The sequence below is a fragment of the Colias croceus genome, chromosome 1, assembly GCF_905220415.1.
Source record: "Colias croceus chromosome 1, ilColCroc2.1".
Classification (NCBI taxonomy): domain Eukaryota; kingdom Metazoa; phylum Arthropoda; class Insecta; order Lepidoptera; family Pieridae; genus Colias; species Colias croceus.
Window position 1 is genome coordinate 4,238,555 of NC_059537.1, and position 25,194 is coordinate 4,263,748.

Below are 25,194 nucleotides of genomic sequence, written 5' to 3' on the forward strand. Positions count from 1 at the left end.
ATATACCATTTTGAACATTATGAAGTAAGAATAAGGTGTTTTGTCCAATTTTATACAGAAGAATATATTATAAACAGTCCTTGAAGTCCTCCGAAAATATAGATAATTTAGCCAATAGTCATATTATAAATGTAATTTTATAGAACCATTTTGTCCGCTAATTGAGTTATTTATTATATAACATACTAGCTGATAGTGTCTACCCGTCAATTAGATTTCTGGTGGGACTAATATTATAGTTCATATGATTAAAAGGGAATCAATAAATAAATAAAATTTAATTTCATAAACCTTTATTGACCATAGACTATTGAGAACGAGACAGTTTTTCAGGTATATATCTCTTTGGTTGTCTTTTATGAGCATTTTTCTTATAAACTAATTCTATTGTCCAAAAAATTACGACGATGGCGAAACAAGATGTTAATATGTAAAACACAGTAGCATAACTGTCCGTCAGCTCGCGGATAGCACCTGAAAATAAATAATATTATTAACTACTGTTTTATTATCCATTAAGTTGCTTTTCCACCAATAATGTGCGGGGACGTGTAGTGAGAAATCTGTTTGTAATTAACCAATAGTATCGCTTCCAACGCTAAACGCTTCAAACTTTAAACTAAATGATGCGATATGATTGGTTCTTTACAAACACATTACTCGCTTCATATCCTCGTATATGATTGGTGCACGTGCAAGCACCCTTAAACATGTTGAATTCCAAACAATTTCATTAACAAGACTGCGTTGAATAGGCATTTCTTTCGATTAGATAATGAAATGAAATAATAAGATAGGGATGATCAAAGGATATATATTTTATACAAATCCTACTCTGAGACGGTCAAGTGTAGTTAATTATAATCTTTAAAACAATAATAAAATAATAACAATAGAACTAATCTACAATAACGTAAGTACGTCAGTACCTGAAATATATCAAATTAACAGCTACAAACTTCAGTCGTAAACATAATTAAATTGTGCTATAACTTTAATGTGTATAATAAAGCAGATAATAAATCTATCATTGAATAAACAAGGAAACAGTTATATGGCAAATACGAAACAAAAGATTTAAAGTATCGAATTGACTAGCGTAGTATAACATACCCATAGTTTTTTATTAAACAAAGATAAATTAACAACATAACTAACCCATAGTTGGTGCAAGAATAACATTAATTATGCCAAAAGATAGCATAGAAATTCCCATCCCATTTGTGAAATGTTCAGGGGGCACTGCATCTGCTACTACCAAGGGATGTAATACCATTATACTACATCGAGATATCCCTATAATTGCTATGAAAGATAACATTATCGTCCGATTATCCGACCAGAGCATACCTGAAAGTATTCAGACTATATTATTATAATATACATCTTTAGTAAATTAGTGTAAAGCATTTTACATAACATAACTTAATCTAAAACTGAGTCCTATGTCATATGTTATCTATGGTCAGCAGTTTATAAAAATAATATAAGAGTAGCTGTGATATTTTTTTAATAAATAGATAATTAAATTACAATTTAAATAGTAATATAACTAAGCTTTGAAAGGTTAGACATTTGGAAAATGCCCCTATTTATTACTTGGTCCAAAACGTGACTTAATCAGATCTTTTATTAATATATTTAAAAATTATTTTAATAAGTATAAATGAGAAACGAATGCCACAAAATTATTAAAATACTAGCTTCCGCCCGCGACTCCGTCCGCGCGGATGTCGGTCTTCGCGTGGATGGTTTATTTCTCCATTTTGAGTACATCTTATAAATATCTATTGTACCCAATTTCCAAATACGGCTAGGCCTATAATAATACGCAACGTGTGTTCGCGGTTCTACGGAACTATATCTATGATAAAACTGAAAAATTAAGATTAATTTTTTTCTACGCATTTTTCCAGGATTATAAGTATCCTATTTTACGCCCAGGATAATAAGGTATAATTATACCAAGTTTCATCGAAATCGAACCGCTAGTTTTCACGTGATGCCTGCACATACAGACAGACAGACAGACAGACAGACAGACAGACAAAAAATTTTTTAATCACATATTTGGGTTTGGTATCGATCCAGTAACACCCCCTGGTATTTATTTTTTCAATATTTTCAATGTACAGAATTGACCCTTCTACAGATTTATTATATGTATAGATTGAGCGAAATTTGATCCTGCATATTTAATATATTTTTAAACAAACAAATTAATTACAGATATTTTGAACTGTTTGACAACAAGACTATAATACCTTAGTTTTAATAAGTTGTCTGTGATTAATAAGTATATTATAAATTTTTTACTCAATATTATTATCATAGACACGATTCTATTTCTAATATCTATATATCAAATCTAGCACCATAATGTTATGGAATTTTATAATATTTGCATTATTCTGAAAGTTAAATAGATAACAGCCTATCAAAACGTCAGTTATTATAATCTATACTATATATAATATTATAAATGCGAAAGTAACTCTGTCTGTCTGTCTGTTAATCAATCACGCCTAAACTACTGAACCAATTTGCATGAAATTTGGTATGGAGATATTTTGATACCCGAGCAGGACATAGGCTACTTTAGGTTACGAAATATGTACCACGGGCGAAGCCGGGGCGGACCGCTTGTAACAAATAAATTACACGAATAAACATGTAAATAATGAAGAAGAAAACAGCAAGATGAATAGAGCAAACACAACAAACAAATGTCAAACACTTCAAACTTAAAATTACCTTACCGAGTCTGGAGAGGCAGGCAAGCAGAGTTCCAACGACGTAAATCTCGTGGGTACCAACTTTAGATAACCATTTGCTACATAATACAAATAGCATTCTTGTTATTATATTACCAATTCCGAACAGACGTAATGCCCAAGCGACCAGAGCCTGCAAATTATTTGCTTAGTTAATGTAGCAATTACACATTCAATTAAGAGCATTATATTGTTACAAAATAGTTTAATTTAAAAAAGTAGTATTTTCTATGGATGCGAATACAGACAAAATGTCAAATATTTGTTTATGTTTTAAAACGTATGTTTACACAGTTCTTACAGTGGGAAAACCCATTTCAATTATTTGTTTTTGTTCGTAAAATTCGGAGATTGCACAGAAGCTACTGAAATTGTTTTTTTATTCAAATGTTTAATGATAGAACTCATGTACCAATCACTTAATCGGTTGATTTTCAATTAGGATTAACTGGAAGTGAGTTTATATGTTAATAGGTTTATTGAATTTTCACGTAAATGCTAAACAACGGATTTTAGATGTGGTATGCACATGAATTATGATCTGGAATAATTTATAAGCTACGGTTTTTTATATGAACAGTGCGCGCTGCGAACTGAAAATTAACAATATTTTTCGCTCAAAAAGTGTGCCTGAAATTGTAAAACTAAACGTATAACTCAACTTCTTAGTATATTAGTTTTAATTCATTGTGAAGAGGTTATTTTATTCTCTGAAATTATTTATTATCGACTGATAGCGTCTGGCCGATGAAATTTTATTGATTGTGGATGGAGCCATATTTTTCTAAAACTTTCATATTTTCTTTATATATGTTACTTACTTTATTCCACCCCATAAAGTACAAAGCTTGAGGCAGCATTGAAAGAAATATGATATCCGAAAACATACATAATGACACTCCAAGGCAGGCATTCGATAAAATAAAATTCGTATACAGTTCTTTGTCCACAAAATGGGTTATTATGTTTCTGAAACAAAATAATATTGTATTTTTAGCTCATAGTATTAATCAGTAAAAAACTGAAAATAGATTATAAAACGCAATCCAACAGAAGATTGCACGAGAAACATTCTATACAAAATAAACATTACTATATATTATAATGAATATTATTTAAATGACTATAATATATAATATTGACTTAATGAATGTTTAAATTTATTAATTACTTAACTAATTGAGACTGATTGCTACAAAGAAAAATAGAATACCATAAATAAACAAGGCATAAATGAAGTCTACTAACCGTCTTCGTTCAACGTCTGAATTTTCAGCATTTTTCCTCCCGGCTATTAAGCGATCGCTGTCTCCGCTTGCAGAACCGACTTGTCTTGAGCAGACGTGTTTATCGTCTTTATGAAATGGCTTTAATTCTAGAAATAAACAGGAATATAGGCTTTTTAAACGGATTTAAAACGAGATTTATTCCTTGTTTTATTTATTCGTTTCGAACATATTTACAGCGAAGGTGTACAAGGGATATATTGAATGTGGATGATATAGAATCTGGATGAATAAATCGCATTTAAAATCCATAAAAATGTCCTTATTGTGCAATAATATTAAGATTCTTATAAAATAGATAAAATATATCAAAGTGTCAATGTCACGGCTAAAGGTAGGTGAGAACAAAATCTTAAGATTAGCCGGCTAAACTTAGGTTTATTTTCGACGAGGTGTTAATGTTAATTGTTCTATCTTTAGCCGGCTAAACTTAAGTTTAACCGCAGGCCCTTGGCTAAAAATGTAGAAGGAAACTGGCACTTCGCCGGCTGCTGCCGCAGCACGCTCGCTGGGCTCGCTCGGCTCGTGCGGGTCTTAAGAGTTCTAACCTAACCTAACCTAGCCACCGGCTTTCTGCCCTGAGTTGGGGTGGGTAGATTTGGTTACTATAATACATGTAAGGAACAGGACGAGTGTTTTCTGGTACTTCGCCGGCTGCTGCCGCAGCACTTTAGCTGCTTCTCGAAAATGAACCTAAGTTTAGCCGGCTAAACTTAAGTTTATGTTCACACCTACCTTTAGCCGTAACATCAATATTATTCCATATACATAACATTATTCGGTAATATAAATAGTGATAGTACATAATTTACCTATTTGGTAGAAGTTTTTTATTAATTTCATTTTACATCATAACCTTTTTGTTTGCAACTTTACTTATAAATTTTACACATCAAATATTGCAATAATGTTGTTAATTAATTAATTAATGCGGTACAAGACAAATTTACATATAAATTCATTTTTTATAATGCAACCGTTGAACATTTTGGGCGGCATTTCAGATGTTTTATAATATGTATATATAGAGCAGGATTCCCCACGATTTAGTAAAACAAAGCTACTTTATAAATAAATTCGCATTATAATCGATTTTTATATATACCAAAGCTTATAATTCTTCAAGAGATATAATGAGTGACAATACTCGATATGCAATGGCAGTATGTACGCATTGTAACTTATTCATAGGTTACACGCTCAGTCTGGCGTCAGTTCAGTCCATCAGTTTGATCTGGCTTAGACTGATGCCAGAATGATGGATGAAAAACACGGTATATTCTGAACCATCAGTCCGTCAGTCAACCGATTAGACGATAATTCTCCCGTCATTTTGAGCAGACTGATGAACTGAACTGACGCCAGACTGAGCGTGTAACCTATGTCTTATGTAGCCCATGTTTCCGTCGGCAGCTAAATCCTCGCGGCTCTGCTATTTTAATATAATCACATAACTATGTTATAAAAACATAGTATTTTGTAATCACCAGTTAATACACAGAAAACAACAACCAATTAAAGTTTAATTCAAGGTTCAAATCTAAATTTTATTAGATCGATAATTTTGTAACGACATAAACGTACGTAATAAAGCTATAAGTAATTAAAATACAAACATATAAAATGGAAAAAAATATCAATTAATGATTGCAGTCTCATTAAACGAATTTGATAATATTATTACTCATTATAATATTATACTTTAGATTTTTCTCACGACATTCACTTGGATTACGAATGTGGTATTTTTATAACATCAATCGATAAGAATTATGCAATTATCTATTTGTATTTACGAAGCATCGTCCATTAAACCTGTTTAATTTTTATTTTTATTCATTAATGAGTCTATGCATGATGAAACTGTAAAAAATTGTGAATTTGTTTATTTGATCGATCTAGAAATCCTACTATACTAATTCTGAATGGGAAAATTCGAAGTTTAAAATTTCCCGCGCATTTATGTTATGTTTTTTTTTCTTTGTTCATGGCAAGGAGATATGTCTTTAACGTAGACCCTATATATATGTTTCTTAAATACTTAATTGATTTACATTTATATAACAAACCATTTTCCTTGTTTTCAGGTACTTGCACCTTCTTCAAATGCCACGCAACTGGTTGCATCAAGATAACTGCTACAAAGTTGTGAAGGCTGACTGCAGACAATAGCAGGAGTGACCATAGACTACCGTACCGGTCTAACACCCATTTGACCAGTATTGGTGTTATAAATGTTGCTAGCGCTGAAAAATAAATTGTTTTCTAATAAAAAAAAAAATAGAATTTAGTTGAAAATAGTACGTCACAGATTTTGAAAACAATTGAACATGAATAAAAAAAAATCCTAATAAATTTAATTTTTCGACTAATCTAGGACAATTACAAATTAAAAGAACGTACTCCAGAACGACCAAATAATCTTGAAAAAAGGAAAAGCCACGGTAGAATAACCTCACGTATTTGATATCTTGACAAATAAGTCCAATTCTTTATATAACATTAAGTGTAATAGCCTGTTCTTTACCCACTTAAAGAAAATGTCTCTAGTGAGATGGAATCACCTTCTATAATATATTACCTGAAACTTTTTACAGTAATGTTACTGCAATTTACTTTATTCAGTGATTGTAGGAGTTTCGTAACACAACGTCTGTCGTATCAAGGTGTGCGGATTGCCTGTTTTGAATTTTCCTACGTACCTACCTAAATTGATGCTATTATTTTTATTTGAATTAATTCTAAACAAGAAAGAATTTAAAAACAACGCCTTAAAATACTTATATAATGCCGAATTCAAAATGTAAAATGAATGAGGTAAAGTGAAGTATTACAAGGATGTTACCTCAAACACTTTCATATAAAATATTAGAAAATTTTCAGTGAAACGAAACATTAAACACTTGACCGTAATTTGAAGCTTACTTATTGAGAAGGTACCTAGCTTTTTCCGCCTATTTTCCCTCTCTTTCTCGTTGTATATATGCTATCTCTCTCGCACACGGCACACCTCCCACCAGGTGGCGCGGCCGGCGCACGATAATGTGCAGGCGCTAGATCTTCTTCATTGGCGTCTAGCTTCCGCCGCGAGAAGGTTGTCTACAAGACTACAACCTTGGTGCTATTAAGTATTAAGTATTGCATATTGCAAGTGCTAAAAGTGTGAAAAAGTGTATCCCGTCGGATCGGTACAGTGAGTTATTTTTACATCTATTGTAATGACATTTTACTTAAAAATGAGCAAAAATCTTTTAAATCGACGGTATATCCGTTGGACTTTATTTAAAATGCTGAGGTCTTTTAGTGAATCCTTCAGCAATAGTTTATTTTTCAATATGCTTTAAATACTTAATAGCATGTTAGATATTTAAAATTAACGATACAACCGTTACATTTTACGTGAAATAGTAACTTTTCTTTTGAAATATTTTATAAGTAATGCAATATATACTAATGAATATTTGAATTTCTAATACTGTGAGTAAAGCAGATTTTAACGGATTTACCGTTCGGCTTTACTCGTATCGTTAATATTACTTTTGTGATTATTTGATATTGACTAAATATATCAAATACCCTCTCTTTTATATAGATATTTTTATTTTATTTCATTTTTAATGTGTTTTTATTACAAGGTTACAAGTGAATATTAATAGTATGTATGGATAAATCCAAGGCTAATCCTATGAGCCAACTCAAAGCTTAACAGGCATGCAATCCATTGCTACGACTTTATTACATTGTCGTTATCACTAGGAACGGTTCGGAGTATAGTTTATAACTAAAAATTTTCGAACGAGATGAGTCAGCTCAAAGAACAAATTATATAGGTATTACCTATAACAGGAACAAATTGATGTTAGCGTAATTGCACGAATCACAACGTGTCCGAACATGTCGAGATAATATGTTATAAATCGTCCGGGAGTTAGCCGCTCATCTGAATAATGATGGAATACGCACAATGCACATGTTCAGTAGGTACCATGAACGTACCACACATTCAAAAGTATCCGTAGTCTATACGTGTCCTTTTATGAGTATTAATCTGATCCGTATATAAGCGAAAATAGACATAGGTATTACACACAGCAATTTTGGTTTGAAAATTACTTTTATTTATATTACGTTTCCTATGTTTCAAATGATGCAACTTTTTGGTTAAAACGAGTAAGTGCCAAAATTTTACATTTAAATTTTCTAGTTTGGAAAGAGACGTTATCGTATAGTTATCGAGATACCTTAATTAGAAATTAAATTTAGAGACATTTCAAAGGATTTACTATTCACATATTCTAACGTTTTAGAATAATATTATAAACTTGTACACCTTGACAAAAAGTAAAAAATTGCGGGTGAGCGGAGATTATTTTGTGCAATAAAACCGTCCTACGATGGTATGGCCACGTATGGCTGCGTTCGTAAGGAATGTTAACGGATATAAAGCAACTGAATGTGACATCGATTGTATGAACTAAATTAAATATGAATCGAAGTTCATTTTAAAATTTTGTGTAAATGATTTGAATTTTGACTTTATTAAATAGTTAAAGCCTTCTTTTTATATATACATAACAATTAATTACCATTGTCAAATCAATTCTTATTTCATCCTGGACAGCTGTTGCTAGCATTGGAAAATAAGTTAAAGTACCTTGTTACTATATTATTATTTTAAATGATTATTAACTTCTAATTTTATATTAGCACCTTAAATCTTGCTCGAAGCAGATTACATAAATGTGGCCGCTAGGTTTAACCGCTACTCCTCGCAGGTTAGGTTCGTTAGCCAGGTTAAACCCACCCTCGCAGGGTGACTATTAAGTATTTTTGGGAAGGCCCTACTTATTTCAAATTACAAACATCCCTCGCGCAGCTGTCGCTCGCAGGGAAATAGGTGCAAATATATCAGCCCTCGCGGGGCTTTGATTACAACCGCCCTCAAGGAGAAATGGTGGAAATATATATCAGCCCTCGCGGGGCTTTGATTACGACCGTCCCTCACGGGGAAATGGTGCAAATATATATCGGCCCTCGCGGGGCTTTGATTGCGGTTGGTGCAAATATACAAAGGATTGATCATTAAAATGATCATAGATATTTGCTTTCGTCAACGAGGACCCACGAAAATGTTAGAGATGACAGTAACGGATCTTCACTCTTCTAAGGTAGGTAGAAAAAGGTTTTGAAATCTAATTCACAGTGGGCCATCTATACAATATAAGTATAGTAATATAACCTAATAAATACAATAAAATAGGTAAGAGACGTTAAATAATGGACGCATGAAATGAATACTTTGTATCCTAAAAGGTTAGCTTACGCTTATTTAATCAGGAAACCACCATTGGTTTATCAATTATGGAAATTGCGACTTGAACAAATTGTATTTACCAATGCAGAGCCTCACAATGCAGAGAATCACAACAAAGGGAGGCGAGTCGGATCAAATATCATCTCGCAGATGATTTGTGGCGGTGGTTTCCAGGATTTTTTTTTTTTTTTTTTTAATCTTATTGTCACCAAGCCTTGTGTCAATGGTATATTTGTTATCGTAATTCCATGGCACTAGCCGACCAATTTTCACATAAAATCACCTGAAGAGATTTTTTAATCGCAAAGCGATTGAATGTAACAAATTACGATTGGTTATGTATAGTTGACCTCTCATAGGCCTACTTTAGTTGCCCGATCTTGTAGGCAATTTATTCGACTCGTTTATCAACCCGTTTGGCCTCATTATGGCACCCATGAGTTTTTCTTCAGGGCTCAAACAATAAATCGCTGAGGGATTAGGATAATCATTTGCTTAGACAAGTTTCTTGTCATCCCACCAGGATTATTATATTATATAATAAACTTATATGCAACTATTAACGTAAAACGTTTAAGGACTCAACGAGTACTGTGAATTCTGACTATTGAGTTACTTAGGATAGAGGATAATTAATAACGGAAGGTCAATCCTTCCAAACAAAAGCCTCGTATTATTAGATATTACTTGGAACCCCTACCCTTCACGAGAAAGCTCTGCCAGATGACTTCACATTTCTTTGATTTGAAGGGGGGGGGGCAATAAATGCAATGCAATACAGACTATACGGCTTTTGAAACATTATAAATATACCAGATAAGCGAACTAAACCTTTCTGGTTTAGTTCTTGCTATATCGATATCCGTGCCTGCTTCTCGTGGTTGCGGTTGAATTAAGTTTATCAATGGTCATAAATGCAATTCTATACAGATGATATACTGCATTTTAAACATGACAAAGTCTAGTAAGCCAACTAAACTTTGCTAGTTTAGTTCTTACTATATCACTGTCCGTGGCTGCCTCTCGTGGTGGTTACAGATGACTAAAGTAACGTCCTGTCTTCGCATCCACAACCAACTGTCCTTTCATAATCTTAAAACAGATTCATTCGACATAGATCCCCACGAGTTCAGTTCTTCATTTTTGCACTCGAAAAACTGTGGACAACCCACGAGCAGTGCCTCCATTGGTAGCAGTTACAATCAAGGGGTAACTAAGGTAAGCTAGCCATATTAGGGATGTTGGAACAACCGACCATATTCAGGGCAACTTTCTTTGTCCAGTTTAACGTTTAGGCAGTCGTAGCATTCCTACGGAACAAAAATGGGATCAGATCTGCACCCTTAATGCAGTTAATCGAAAGGAGATACCTTCAGACGACGATAGTATTCAGAACGCACCATATTCCTGAACATAATAATGCATATTAATCTGTTGCCATTGTCCTGCAGCAGAATTCCTTAGCGATAATTTGTTCTCGTTAGAGCGAGCGAGGGTTGTAACGATAATATGAGAAATCCTAGTCAGTTCGAGGCCTGAACGACGTGTAAGAGTACTGCTATTTCAGTAGTAGTAGCACCGAGAAGGGCGAAGGTATTCTGGAAAGCAGAACTGAAGGCCCGGTCAGCAGCACCATTCACCTAATAGACAGTGTTTAGTGCTGCACCACTAGAATCTGACTCTGAAGGTATACAGAAATGTATACATTTTCCAAATATCAAATGTTATAGTCGGAAGAAAAATCCTATTTGCCTCCGTCTACCCAAAAGACATACGGAGTAGCTAGTAGAAGTTGGTTGAATTAGGATAAGTATAATTAAAAACCTTTGTTACTTACTGGATAAATTTGGCTCATTTCCTATCTGACGTTCATATAGCTGTTGATGGCCTAGATGTTATGCACAAACACTTTCATTATAAATAAGTCACGTTATGTAGTCCCGAGACTTTTGGTATATAAGTTCTGATGTAAACCATAACTATACCTTAAAATTAATTTGATTAAAACTTAACGTACTTAGCTGTAGTAATTGCAGGTTTGGGACACAGATAAGCTCTTATCATTTTAGTCTCTAACTTCTTGAGTTCATTATATGTTTCCAGTACAGAGTTTAAAACCTATCAGTTTTAAATAAATAATTCATGCATTGCACTGAAAGTACCAGCCATGTTTATATTATGATCGGTGGCGTTGGCTCTAAACATTAATAGACACCGCACGCTTTGGTTGGATGTTACATATTATCTGTATTATAATTTAAACCGCTTACCTGGTTTATTTTATTACCTTATCCAAGGGATGACCTTTTAATTTATTTGACCCTAAAAGTAAAGACCAAGGTCTCTACTTGTCCGCTAGTAGCAGGTTGGGTTAGAACTGTGTGAGTTGAGACAGCTGGTAAATCTATGTTATGAGGATTCAATGGTGCTTCTACAGAAGTCTAATTGAATAAATAAAGGTTTGAGTTTGAGGTATTCTTGCCTCGTCGGTGATGAGCTGTTGCTTAATTTTGTAAGTAACATCTAAATGCGTAATTAAAAGTCGTTACTTGCTCTTTCGCAGATTTACGCTAAAGATAGTGGAAATTGTAGTAACTTTAACTTTTCAAGCCCAAAAGGTTAACTAAGGTACGCTTGAACCAATCTCATAAGTTCTAATACTTTTAATCATTATGATTTACTTTTTGGTTCTTATTTGATTAACTTTTTATTGTTAATATAAATAATATGAAAATTTAAAAATTTGTGTGATTTATTGGTATACTATCTGCACACCTTACTCTTTCAAATAAAGAAATAAGTAAATACTTATGTACCTATTCAAATTCACATTGGCGTCCATATATTGTACACCAGGTGGGTAACAAACAGGTCTCAATAAGTAAGCTTCAAATTACGGTCAAGTGTTTAATAGCTGTGTTTTACCTGAAATAAAACACATATTAAATACTTACCTATATTTGAAGCTTACACTTAACGTCCACCTGTTGAGTATTTCGACTCAATGAAGAAGATCTAGCGCCTGCACATTATCGTGCGCCGGCCGCGCCACCTGGTGGGAGGTGTGCCGTGTGCGAGAGAGATAGCATATATACAACGAGAAAGAGAGGGAAAATAGGCGGAAAAAGCTAGGTACCTTCTCAATAAGTAAGCTTCAAATATAGGTAAGTATTTAATATGTGTTTTATTTCAGGTAAAACACAGCTATTATTCGGTAAGAGCTGGCCATGTCTTGATGTTTAAAAATGTAAAAAGACACACCTGTCTCATATTCTAGACTCTTGGACGTGGAAAACTATAAGGCTCTTTGAAATATCGTTTATTATTGTGCAGAATACAAAATACTCATACATTTAGTATTCACTCCAGTTTGTCAGAGCTGTTTGCATTGCCAGTTGATACAATTGAATTCTCTTTGCTGCTTTTCTATACTATATTTAAAAGTTAAAACACGTGTGCAAACCTTTTAGAAATTAGAGACTTTTCAATTCATTGGATGTTTATTTAGATATTACAAAGTTTATTTATTTTCTATTATTAAATCTATCTCTTAAATCTTGCGAACTCTTTTTGCATCATAGCAAATCTGTCGAATTGCGATACATAATATACTCTATACCTCGTCAATAGTCAACAACAATTTCCGATAAAATATCGTTGTACATAAATTGAAAACCTTTACCTTACCTACAATAGTTTGAGCGATACTGATCACAAATAGCCTCTTTTGTACGAAATATTGGGTCAATACCGTGTAAGATAAGTTCAACATCAATCCTTGACCAAGGTTCTGGAAAACATAATACGATAAATGTTTTTGTGTGTTGAACGCACAAACACAACCCTTTATGACGTAAGTTTTTGGGTACAACCTTCGTTGATAGATGTCCTCGACGTTGTTCTTTCGAACTAAGTTTCCCTTAGCCTATGTAAAGGGTTTTTTCAGTGTCATAGCAATTCTGTCAAGGGATTGTTTCGTTTGAATAAACTACGACGTAATTTTGTTGCGTTAAACAACGAATAAGTTGTTTTTATTAATATAACATCTCATTATCGCTCGGTTTTTTGTTCAAGTTATTAAGACATAAAAATATAGTTAAGTTACTTTTAAATATTCATAATTATAAATTAGGGTACTTATACAATATAATCAAACAGCGCTTAATTAATGTTACCTGCAAAATTCCTTGAAAAATAAAGAACATTCCAACCGAATTGCACATGGCTGTACCAAATGATCCCGCGCTGTATAAAACTGCAGCTAGTAACCCAAGTTTGCGTAACGTTAAATAATTTAGTAACATGCCCGTTGAGAAACCTAAAACAAAAAAAAATAAAGCTATTGCATAGCATGCCTTCAAGCCACACCTCCGTGCCCGTCGGAGTGGAGAGCGTGAGGTTTTTTCGTTACAGAATTTCTGGATTCGGTCCCCGCGCTCAAGGCCCGCGATAGAAGCTATGCAATAGCTTAATATAGATAAAATGAAATTAGTTGCTTAAATAAAACTATCTCTACTAACGTTTATCTTGCAACACCGATACTAAACGAATCTGAAATAAAAAATTAATGATCGTTACAAAAACATAATAACATTTAATAATTATTATTTAATTATTGCATGATGCATAAATTAATAATTTAAATATCAAGATAAGATATTTATATTACTATCGTAATAATCGAAATTTATTTTGGATATTGTTATCGTATATTATTTTTAAATTATCCGTATCATTCCAAGTTCACCATTTATGAATATCATAATATGGCATTATAACCACAGTTGACAGATATATACGTACTTATAACCAACATATCAAATGGCTTAACTAAAGCGAGACTCATGTGACGAAGTAAATAAACGTTCTATAACATAAAGATAATATAACAAAGACATCTTTAAACACAAATTGTTACGAGCAATATGTCATGCTTAATTAAGGTCAGGAGATTGTCCCGTATTAAGGTGCTGATATATAATTTAATTGTTCCTAATCAAACATGTCAAAGGTCAATTAAAATTCAATGAACTATAGCCGCTATAGTTCACGCATAGTAAAGAATTAATTATCTACCAGCTGTTCCCAAATAAAAAGCTTGTATTAAGACCAATTGAGACTCGTTATTGGAATAAATAATTGGATTATTTTGCAAGTTAACTAAAATAGAACTATAAATATAGCTCTGTTACACGTGGAGTTATGACTTGTGTTTTTACATGGAAACTATTTGTTGTCATGTGATTATAAACAATTTAACATCTCGTGAGAAAAGCTTTTAAAATAGACCGTAAAATGTAATTAACAAGAGACTAATTACAGTCTGGGTGACGCTGGTTCAAAGGGTAAATATTTGCAGACAAAACGATTATGAGTGCTATTTTTAGAACAATTTAATGAGATTCTTATGGAAACTTTAATTTTGCTGGTATAAGTGAGTTTTAATAGCTTAAATTTTCAATAACCATATTTATCAACTACAATAAAAGTAGTGCGTTTCCATTTATAATAAGCCATTATTTTTGCCTCTTTCGTTTTCAATATAAAGCACCTATTCATTAACTGCATGCCGAAAAGGACTTCGTTTCATCATAACTACAATAATAATCAAAATATGTGTATCACAACAACAATAAAATTACAAAATAACAATATTTCGAATCATGTAGAATGTGCAAAGTTTTAAATAAGCATAAGCGCTGTCAATTAAACCAGTTTTTATGGCGAAATCTAATATATAAAAATCAATGCCACTTTTCGTTGTAATTCCATAACTCGAGAACGGCTGAACCGATTTCGATAATTCTTTTTTTATTATATTCCTTGAAATACGAGGATGGTTCTTATGTAGAGAAAACGTTAATATGTACCACGGGCGAAGCCGGGGCGGACCGCTAGTTCGATATAATATATTTAGCACTACTTTCTTCTTTGTAAACCTATGAAGTGGGCCAAGGTGATTTGGTAAAGTATTTTTAGCAATTGATACATGTATGATTAATTAAATTTGTTAACCGCAACTGAAGTTTAGCAGGTAAATTGCATCCCACTATTGTAGATTGAGGTCAAATATCCTACTAGTTTAAATCAATTTTTAATTTCAATAAGTATTTAAGAAAAGGAGCACAAAAAGCGGAAAAGTTTAGACTCTAGTTCTTATATCGGAATATTTAAAATGAAATTCGTCTATTCTAATACTTATGTGTGCCAAATTTCACATTAAAACTAGCCTAAAAAGCTCATTTTGCACAAGCTTCATATATTTTTAATGTAATTTTATTCATGTATAAACTAATCATCATCATCATCAGCCCATATACGTTCCCACTGCTGGGACACGGGCCTCCTATGAGGGTACAGGCCATAATCCACCACGCTGGCCAAGTGCGGGTTGGCGGATGACACATGTCGTCGAACTTTTTAATTCTTCGACATGTCGGTTTCCTCACGATGTTTTCCTTCACCGTTCGAGCAGTGGTGATGTTACAACATGCGCAGATAAATTGAAAAATCAATTTATTTCCTGCGCGCTCGCCTGGTCTCGAACCACGGACTTATCGATTCGAAGTCCGAGGTCTCACCACTGAGCCACCACTGCTCTATATAACTAATACACTTTAAAAAATAAATGTTTTATGCAATAAGAAAAGAAAAGGTGTGGCTTAAGGGAAAGCATGCAATAGCTTTACCGCGGCAGTCCCCGAGTGCCACACGTCGTTTTATTATTTATAATAATTTATTATAAATTTTTCAAAATGGAAATTATGCATGTATTTTGAAATAGTTTATCGATTTTTAAAAGCTTTTTGATGTTAAGATTACGTTTTTAATCTTTAATCCGATGAATGTTGTTAGTGTAGCATTCCCAAATTTCAATTTTTTATCATATTGAATCCATTAAAATCATATTATGCCATTTATATGCATAGGCTTTTTTCTAAACTGTAGCGACAAAACTAGCTTGGGACACTTAAGAAATCACCAAGGAAATCACCATTAGGATAACACTTTCCTGTAGGCAGAGTATTTATGCTAGCAATACATACCTACATTAAATATAATTCCTTTGTTTTTAGTAATCGCCCCATAATTATAGCTAACCTTGAAAAAACACGAAATAACGGATTTTCAAAACCCTGAAGCATATTATCGTTAGACAGTACAGGTTCATGGAATCAAATAGGTAAGGCATTTAATAATAAATAAATAAATATTTCAGGAAAATTTTCACACACGGCACGTTCTGATCCCATAATAAGCTTTCGCGTGTAATTAGCTATAAGGTTTTCATATAAAGTGATACAAACAAAACAGATAACAAACACCTAAAAGTACACTATATTTATTTTATCTTCTATACAGTTTAGTATCTCATTGAAAATGACCGCTGTGGTCGAAATTCGATCATCTTAAATATGAACAACATTGTCAGTGTTTAGACTTAATTCTCATTCGTAGAGGTCATGTAACAATTATTAATAAGTATTTTTTTTTATTTAATACACCGAAAGTCGACACTATAATAACTACACTAGAATCTTCAGTTCAAAGTTCTTGCGAAGTATATCCTCTACAGTGCAATTCCATTGCTCCTAATGTATATGTCTCACATTTCATTGTTACGTAGAAGAGTAATATAAGTTGAAATTTATAAAAATACCTGATATTGCAACACACATTACTCCAAGAGAATTGAGTAATGTGACACTTGTTGAACCCATGTTTAATTCAGCAAATCGTTCTTTATATATCATTCCAAAGCAATTTACGAATCCTGTTAACACCACCTGAAAATGAATAAATTAAATATATATATCTGTATTATAATTATGTTCATGTATATTGTTGCTTGAATTTGAGTTTTAACTGTAATTAATAAGTAATCTAGGTAATAGCGACTTCTATATATCTATTTCTAAGGTTGAAATAAAATTAAACATCGATCCATTCTGTATCAGTGAATTGATCAACAAAAATTATTTTTTCTCACTTATACTTTGCTTTCAGAGGAATTATTCAGATGAAAAACTTTTGTGCTTGAAGCTTAGTATTTGAAAATATCATTTGTTTTTTTTGGATAACTTTGTCCTTACTTTAAACCATCTACCTACAAAGGATAAAATAAACAGCCGACCAAAAAAGAGTGCTCTTATACCAATCCGTGTGATAATTTACACATGGTAAGATATATTTTGCGAATGTATCAGATTTTCTTTTTGTGATTCCTACTTTCGTATAACTGTGATATTCTTTACAACGATGACCTCAATGACCTTTGTTACATAAGTAAGATATATAAATAAAAGCGATTGTTTTACCGAGTTGATTACTGGAATATCAAAATACATATGAGCACATTTTCCTTATATGTATATTGTATGTACAGTACAAAATTGTATCTTTGGGCAAGTATTATGTTATTTTAAGAACTGCTTATTCTTGTTTTTTGTTAACTTTCACAATTTAATTCAAACTACCTATGCAAAAGTACTAGATTCATTTTCTATTCCAGAAGAAAATGTAACATGTAGAATTGTAGAGCTAATAAAAATCAATAAATATTACTTATATTTATTGATTTGTATTAGCCCTAAGACCACAGATAATGATGGATTTAAAAATAATATGATCCCATAAAAAAGACGTTATCTTTAAATTTTTGCAAAAGCAGTTTACTGACACTTATGAACACCCACACACATAAATACGAGATAGTCACGTGTTTAATAATGCCCTTGATGAAACTTAACATACAGTTAACTTTTAACTATATCTATGTATTTTATACTACAGTTATTGTTGCCTTACCTACTCTCATCACTTAGGGGTATGAAAAAATCTCATGAAAATCAGTCTAGCCGTTTCGGAGGAGTATGGTTACTAGCATTTTGAGAAATTGTAAATAAGTATAAAGAAGAGAAGATAATATAACTTACCAATATTATTGATATCGCAATACAAATAACGTATCCCCATCCACCATCCGGGGGTACGAATTTACAATTTTTCCGTACATTTGCACCCATGATTGTCTAAAGCCGTCGAACATAGCGCGTCTAATGATTGCAGATGAAATCACCTCTGTTGTTTATCTCTTGCCTATATTTCATGTTTAATTTGTATAATAAGATAATTGTCTCGCCTTTTTGATAACAGTAGCTTTTATGGCACGCGATTAAAACATAACTGATAAAACCTCTAATCATCTTGTGGAATTGCATAATATATAGCGCTCATTAATTTGGGACTCTAATAATTATATTATTGCACAAATTTCAATGCTCAATATTATACATATTTAGTACTCATTTCTTAGGATAGTGATCCAAGCAAGCATTTGCGAATATGATGCGATATAATCTCACTACATGTTATAATAATAACAAGTGATAACTGCGTTAAAAACAACCGACTTCAAACTTGCACTTGCAACATTGACAAATACAGACAAAAATGCTCATAAATTAAAACTACTGGGCCTATCCGAATAAAATTTTTATGGGACCCATTTGAGACCATCCCGCATCGAACAAAAAAAGAATCACGTAAATCGGTTCAGAAACCTCGGAGTAATCGGTGTACATACATAAAAAAAAAACATAGCGGCCGAATTGATAACCTCCTTCTTTTTTTTGAAGTCGGTTAAACATTAGACCACATTCTATCTCTGTAACTGTTTTCTCTATTGGGAGCAACGCCTTTGATGAATCTCTTTAGTTTGACATGTACGATTTTAACTGTAGGTAGTGTTGGAATTTTTGGCCTCACGCACGGCGTAACAGTATATAGCTTTAAGGGGAGGCTCCAATTTGTTGGTATAGTATTTGTTTTGCTAATGAGCAAGGTGGTATGCGATTATTACTGTCTATGAGAATTTGCTGAAGTAGAGTCTCTGCAATTGAGATGCTCGCTTTTACGTGTTAAGGGAAGGATGTACCACGGGTAGAAAGGAGTTAAGTTAAGGCGACTACACCACCGAAACTAGCGCCCCCCGAACATTTTATTTTTTTACTCCTAAACCAGATCAAATTTAAAAAATCTAGCTCGGTACTTTGCTAGTATATTACTTGTAGTATTTTTGGTATTACTTTTCATTATTTTGCATTCGGTAAATTAGGAGAACTTTTGATTACCGCCAAAAGTGGCCACTTTTCAAAAGTTCTCTAGAATAATGAACAGTTAGAATAGTGAAAAGTAATACCAAAAATACTACAAGTAATATACTAGCAAAGTACCGAGCTAGATTTTTTAAATTTGATCTGGTTAATGAGTAAAAAAATAAAATGTTCGGTGGCGCTAGTTTCGGTGGTGTAGGCCTCTTAAGGGCGAGGAAAAGAAAAAGTGCTATACACAAAAGCGTAAGTTATAATGTATAGTTTTTAGTGCACCGTGTATTCATTCACTAAGTACATTAAAGTCACAATTATTGTACCTCCATTAAATTATAATTACATATGAATCAACATCAAAATATGTAATCTTTTAATCATCGGTTACTTAAAAAATGACTAAACACATTTTCAGATAAATATACTTTTATGACGACAAAGATAAATCAGAAATTAAATTACATAATTAAGCGGTTATTTACATAAATGCAACATACAAATGAGGAACTTTGGTTTTCTTAAATTACACTTAATGTAAAAAGTATAGGTAGGTACAAATTTTTTTTTAATTATTTCAGGAATACTAAGTAATATATATTATTTTTTTTACAATATAGGTAAAAATAATCTATTATTTACATTTTCCAATAAAATGTTATTTATTAATTTATCTACTCTTTTGTTATTTCTTAGAATAAACTATACACACTACATCACAGAATTTATTCGTATCTACATTAATTAAAAATATTTACTAATTAAAATTTTTGGCTAAACTTTTTTCAGTGGATTTTTTTCTTCTAATTAAAATTATAAATACGGCCCATATCACTCCAATAATACCCAAAATGGCTGTCATTATACAAAACGTTAAATTGTAACTTCCTGTGTAATCTCGTATCAACCCTGAAATAATATTCAATATAATAAAATTTGTTAAGCTCTACGATAAATGGCAATTATAATTGAAAAATAATATAAAATGTTTTAATGTTGTAAGGAATTTTTAATTATAGCTACTTGAAGTGTTATTTATATAATGTTATAAACTTGTATACTAATTTATGTGATTTTTCCTCACGATGAAAAGAAATAAAAGAAATCTAATTAGACCTATATTCACTCATAAATTCCACTGAATAGCTTCATCTCGAAATGAGCCATTTACGCTCCGACCCTTTTACCGTCACAAAATTATAAAAAATACAAACCTAACGCCGGACCAAGAGTTAAATTAAATGTTCCAGAAGTCATCATGAACATTCCAAAAGCAGAAGTAAAATGTTCTGGAGCCACAGATTCTGATATTACAAGTATAACAACCACTAAGAATATACAGCGTGCAATTCCCATTAATGTTATAAAGGAAAGTATGATCGTCTTGTTTTCTGACAGAAGCATTCCTGTAAAAACATATTTTAATTTAAGCTTTTACGAGAGCTGGGGACACACTCCTTATTTAATTAACATTAAATCTGACGTCACATAAGTACGCTAGTGAAACGTTAATTAAAACTTTTTATATATAAACGAAGAATACAATATGTTTATATTAACATTGTGAATAGCAAGGAAAGTGTTAAGGTTATTAAATGTGTCTAAATAAGACAATTTTCAATAACCACAATATAAGACATGAATTAAGAGTCATCAAAAATATTTTAAAGAACTATGCCATTTTTCAATTCAAGATATCATGGAAATATGTTATTCATCAAGACAAAAAAACACGAATGACTCTAGTATGCAGTTTCGTTCAAAAGTTGCATTAAAATTAGATAATACATTGACAAAAACGTCAATCCAACATTAATTATAATAATAAGATGCATAATCAAAACAGCTGAATCATTGTAAGAAATTCCAGACATTAGACGTAGATCTTATCATCTTAATATTCTTGAAATAATTAAAATAGTGAACCAGTTCCAACCGCTTATATATTTTAAATTAAAAACACATAAATATTACCTATTCTCGAGACCACACCCAGGATGATACCAAAAAGATAAAGTTCACGGCTTCCTAATTTTTTAAGCCATTTGTTCAATAGAATGAGTGACATTCTCATTATCAAGTCTCCTAATGATAGTAGTGAAACAGCCCAGGCTATGTCTGACTGCAAGAAATCATTATGTTTATGTTACTATATAATAGTAGAAACATGATAGTTTGTGAGGGTGGATGGTTGTATGTTTGTATGGTTGTTGTAAAATAATTCAATGGTAGAGAAAGTGAATTTTTATAATGGAATTAAAATTTTTAAAATGAAATCTATTTCGAAGGCATCGCTGAAGAATAATGTAAGTTTTACCATTCATTCATTTATATATTCATTTATTAATGATATGTAAATGAAATAAGCATTTAAACAAGAAACAAACAACAAAAAATTGTCTTTTTTGCAATACTTTGCAGAATTCTCGAATGAATATTTTGTGGAATCTCATGTAACTTTTCATCATGTTTAATATCTTCCTCAACTGAATTAAACTAGTTATTATACTAATGATTTGGAAACAATCCTTAGTTTCTAATGACTTCATTGTTAACTAGTAATAATAAAATACTGAACGATATTTTCAATCATATTGCCGACTTCGTAATCTGGCAACGTTTCGCCAAACGTATCAAGGCATAGACCTTGTCCATGTAAATTCACTAAAATGTCATACACAAACTCGCGTCCACAATTTATTACACACTAGCTATCTACCCGCGTCTTCGCCCGCGTAGTCAAAGAAAAACTGGCATTACCCGCGGTCCTGTGAGAATTCCGGGATAAAACCCCAGTACCAAATTTCATCAAAATAATCAAATTAAGTAGGTAGTAAGATATTGTTTAACTTACATCGTCCCAACCATAAGAATGCAGCGCTTGTGGAATCATCAAAACATACGTCATTTCAGCTGCTACGCATACAGTGGGTACTAAACAATTTATTGACAACACAAAGGATTTTAGTAACTGTAGATTCACCACGCCCCCAATTAACGCTCTGAAAAACAAAGATTTTTTTTTAATATAATACTCGTTATATTTAAGAACTGGGATTTATTAGGCGTTTATATATTTTAATAAATATTTAATTCAACCATATTTGTCAGTTTACTGCAAAGTGTATGAAAACAAGCAGGGAAACATAAAGGACATATGGTGAGAAACAAAGGATTCAGAATATATCACTACACACTACACGTGTTTGGAAAGTTTTACCGATAAATTTATCGTTCATCTATTCAAATGTATTCAATATAGACTCTTTTAAATATATATATTTTAACTGAATTCCAGGAGACTCTACATATAATTTTTATGCTATTGCATAGCTTCTATCGCGGGCCTTGAGCGCGGGGACCGAATCGAGAAATTCCGTAACGAAAAAACCTCACGCTCCCCACTCCGACGGGCACGGAGGTGTGGCTTGAAGGCATGCTATGCAATAGCTTTACCGCGGCAGTCCCCGAGTGCCACACGTCTTTTTTATATCAACTTACGTTAAACTTTTCCTTGTATTAATTTTCTTATCCCCATTTGATTCTATATTCTCATTAACTTCTTTTGTATCTCCGTTGTTTGTTTTAGCTGAAGCTTCTATTGTCTCTTGTAATAAAAGTTTCATTTCTGTAAATAAATATGTGATAACATTATATGAGAAGAGAATTGCAGTTACTGCAATTTTTGTTACACTTAATAGATGTTTGTCTGTTGGATCTAAAATAAGATTAAACAAATCAAAGACGATTGCTGAAAAACAAGATTCCTTATCTTGTTCCAAGAAGTTAAAAATAATGGCAAATAGCCATAAAAGTAATTCATTTGTCACCAGTTTAAACTAACGTAATACTCTTTTAGATAAAATTGACTAACGTATAGAATAATTAATCTATTTTAATCTTATACATTATTAGGTAGGTACCTACGCATTGTACAAAAATGCAAACATAGAAGTTAATAATGAAAAATGGACTTTTATCATGTTAATCCTATTACTTACTGGATTAAGTTCAATCACAAACAAAAAGAAAACTGCTACTGGACGTTTATATTTTCTTTTTCCTTTGCTTCTTGCTTTGCTTTCATCTATAAAATGACTCAGCTATTCTTTAGCTACGTGAAGTGTTTACTATTTGTCATGTCGTTAACTTCTTATAGTACAATCAAGTGTATTTATTATATTAGAGTTTATTTCTATTCCTTATTTACTTTACCTCAGGAAATAATTAAAATGTGATAATTTTTTGAATGACCACAAAACCAAAGTAAACAATTTACAAATTGAAATTATACATGAAGCAATAGAAATTAGAGATCTAAAATAGTAACAAACCAAGGAATTGATGTCTAAAATGAAATAGAAGATATTAAATAAAGCATTTGGAGTATAGACAAGGTACTCATCATGGTAGAAGGATTTCAGGCGGGAGTAATATCCCGGATTGTTACGAACTTTGAACTAGCTTCAGACCTTGCTTGATATTCAATATAAATGTATGTAGGTTATATTAAAGTTGAGGCAATTTTGAATTTAGCAGTGTCAACAGCTCTGAATTAATAAATAAATGAATGCATGATGCCTGGCAGGGATGACTTCAGACCGCCATTGGTACAATTACTTTCATAAAGTGTTTATTGTAATTTTATAAGACTGATTGTAAAATAAAGAATGAATAAATGTTTGAGGGTCAAAGATTTTGAACATATTTTACACAGATACTTACCAATTTCTTTGGGTGAAATTTCAACTTTCTTCATATGCAATGCCACTGGTTGATACAGTATAACGCCAACAAAAGCATGTATAGAAAATGCTGTCGCCCATAATAAAGCACTTCTGTGTCCATATACTTCGATACACCATTTTACAATCTGGGGTGTTAATAAACTTACTAATGCTGCAAATAATAATAAATACTTTCATATTAAAAAAAAACAAAAATGACACTATCGTAAAAATAACCAAAATCGTTATGATTTTTTTTTCAGTCTTTGAAAAAAAAAGTACTCGCGACAGCCACATTTCTTAAGCCAAATAATTAATTAAATATCATATTTTAATCCTTACCTGATAAAGTTTGAAAAATACTGTTGGCAAGTAAACGTTTTTCAACAAAATAGTCATTAATAATGGATGCTGCAATGTTAAAGATAAGTCCCATTCCAGTGCCCTGAATAAAATATCAAAAACTGTTTTAAGGTTTTCTATGTATGAATACAAAAAATCCTTGCTTAAAACATACCTACAAATATATTTAAACTCCAAAATAAAGCTTCAGTATTTGTCAAAAGGTGGCTTATGTATTTGTCGCAAACAAAGACATATTATTTACTGCTGATGATGAGAAGATAATATATAATAGTATTTAATAGGCATATAAAAAGCTCTTGTCACAATGTTAGTTACCATACTCTTCCAAAACAGCTGGATCGATTCTCATGAAATTTTGTGGGTCTATTGGGTCAGAGAATCGGGCAACATCTATTTTTCATCCCCGTATAAGTGAAGAGGAAGACATATGTCTATCTATGAATTTATAATAATTCTAGGTTACTAGATAATAATAACTTTTTTACCTGTATTAGGCCTTGATAGAAAAAGAATGCAATCTTGGACTTAGCAAAAGCAGTGCAAAATAGGCCACAATTAAAAAGAAAAGCCCCAAGAAGAGCTGTTTGTCTCTTTGATAGTATTTTCAATAGCGGCGCCGTC

The 25,194-nt window shown here is 32.1% G+C and overlaps 2 protein-coding genes across 8 annotated transcripts in view; one reads left to right on the top strand and one right to left on the bottom strand.

Annotated features, from left to right (window-relative positions):
* The window catches only part of LOC123703582 (solute carrier family 12 member 4), a 289,109-nt gene that overhangs the window by 130,745 nt on the left and 133,170 nt on the right, over positions 1–25,194 (top strand). The window lies entirely within an intron of this gene.
* LOC123704227 (monocarboxylate transporter 1-like) lies at positions 277–18,470 on the bottom strand. The gene is made up of 10 exons (XM_045652568.1): positions 18,311–18,470; positions 17,035–17,161; positions 13,550–13,692; positions 13,062–13,164; positions 6,130–6,306; positions 4,023–4,149; positions 3,596–3,743; positions 2,760–2,907; positions 1,159–1,350; positions 277–474 (listed from the first exon to the last, which is right to left on the bottom strand). Exons 1-10 carry the CDS (start codon positions 18,398–18,400, stop codon positions 308–310), a joined length of 1,422 nt encoding a protein of 473 aa, XP_045508524.1. The 5' UTR covers positions 18,401–18,470; the 3' UTR covers positions 277–307.

Excerpts from the sequence above, each read along its gene's own strand:
- LOC123704227 (XM_045652568.1), bottom strand. The coding sequence starts at position 18,400 with ATGGGTGCAAATGTACGGAAAAATTGTAAATTCGTACCCCCGGATGGT. Across the intron at positions 13,693-17,034 it reads AATGTGTGTTGCAATATCAG|GTTTCTCAACGGGCATGTTA; the intron begins GTATTTTTATAA and ends TTTTTGTTTTAG. Across the intron at positions 475-1,158 it reads TATTCTTGCACCAACTATGG|GTGCTATCCGCGAGCTGACG; the intron begins GTTAGTTATGTT and ends ATTTATTTTCAG.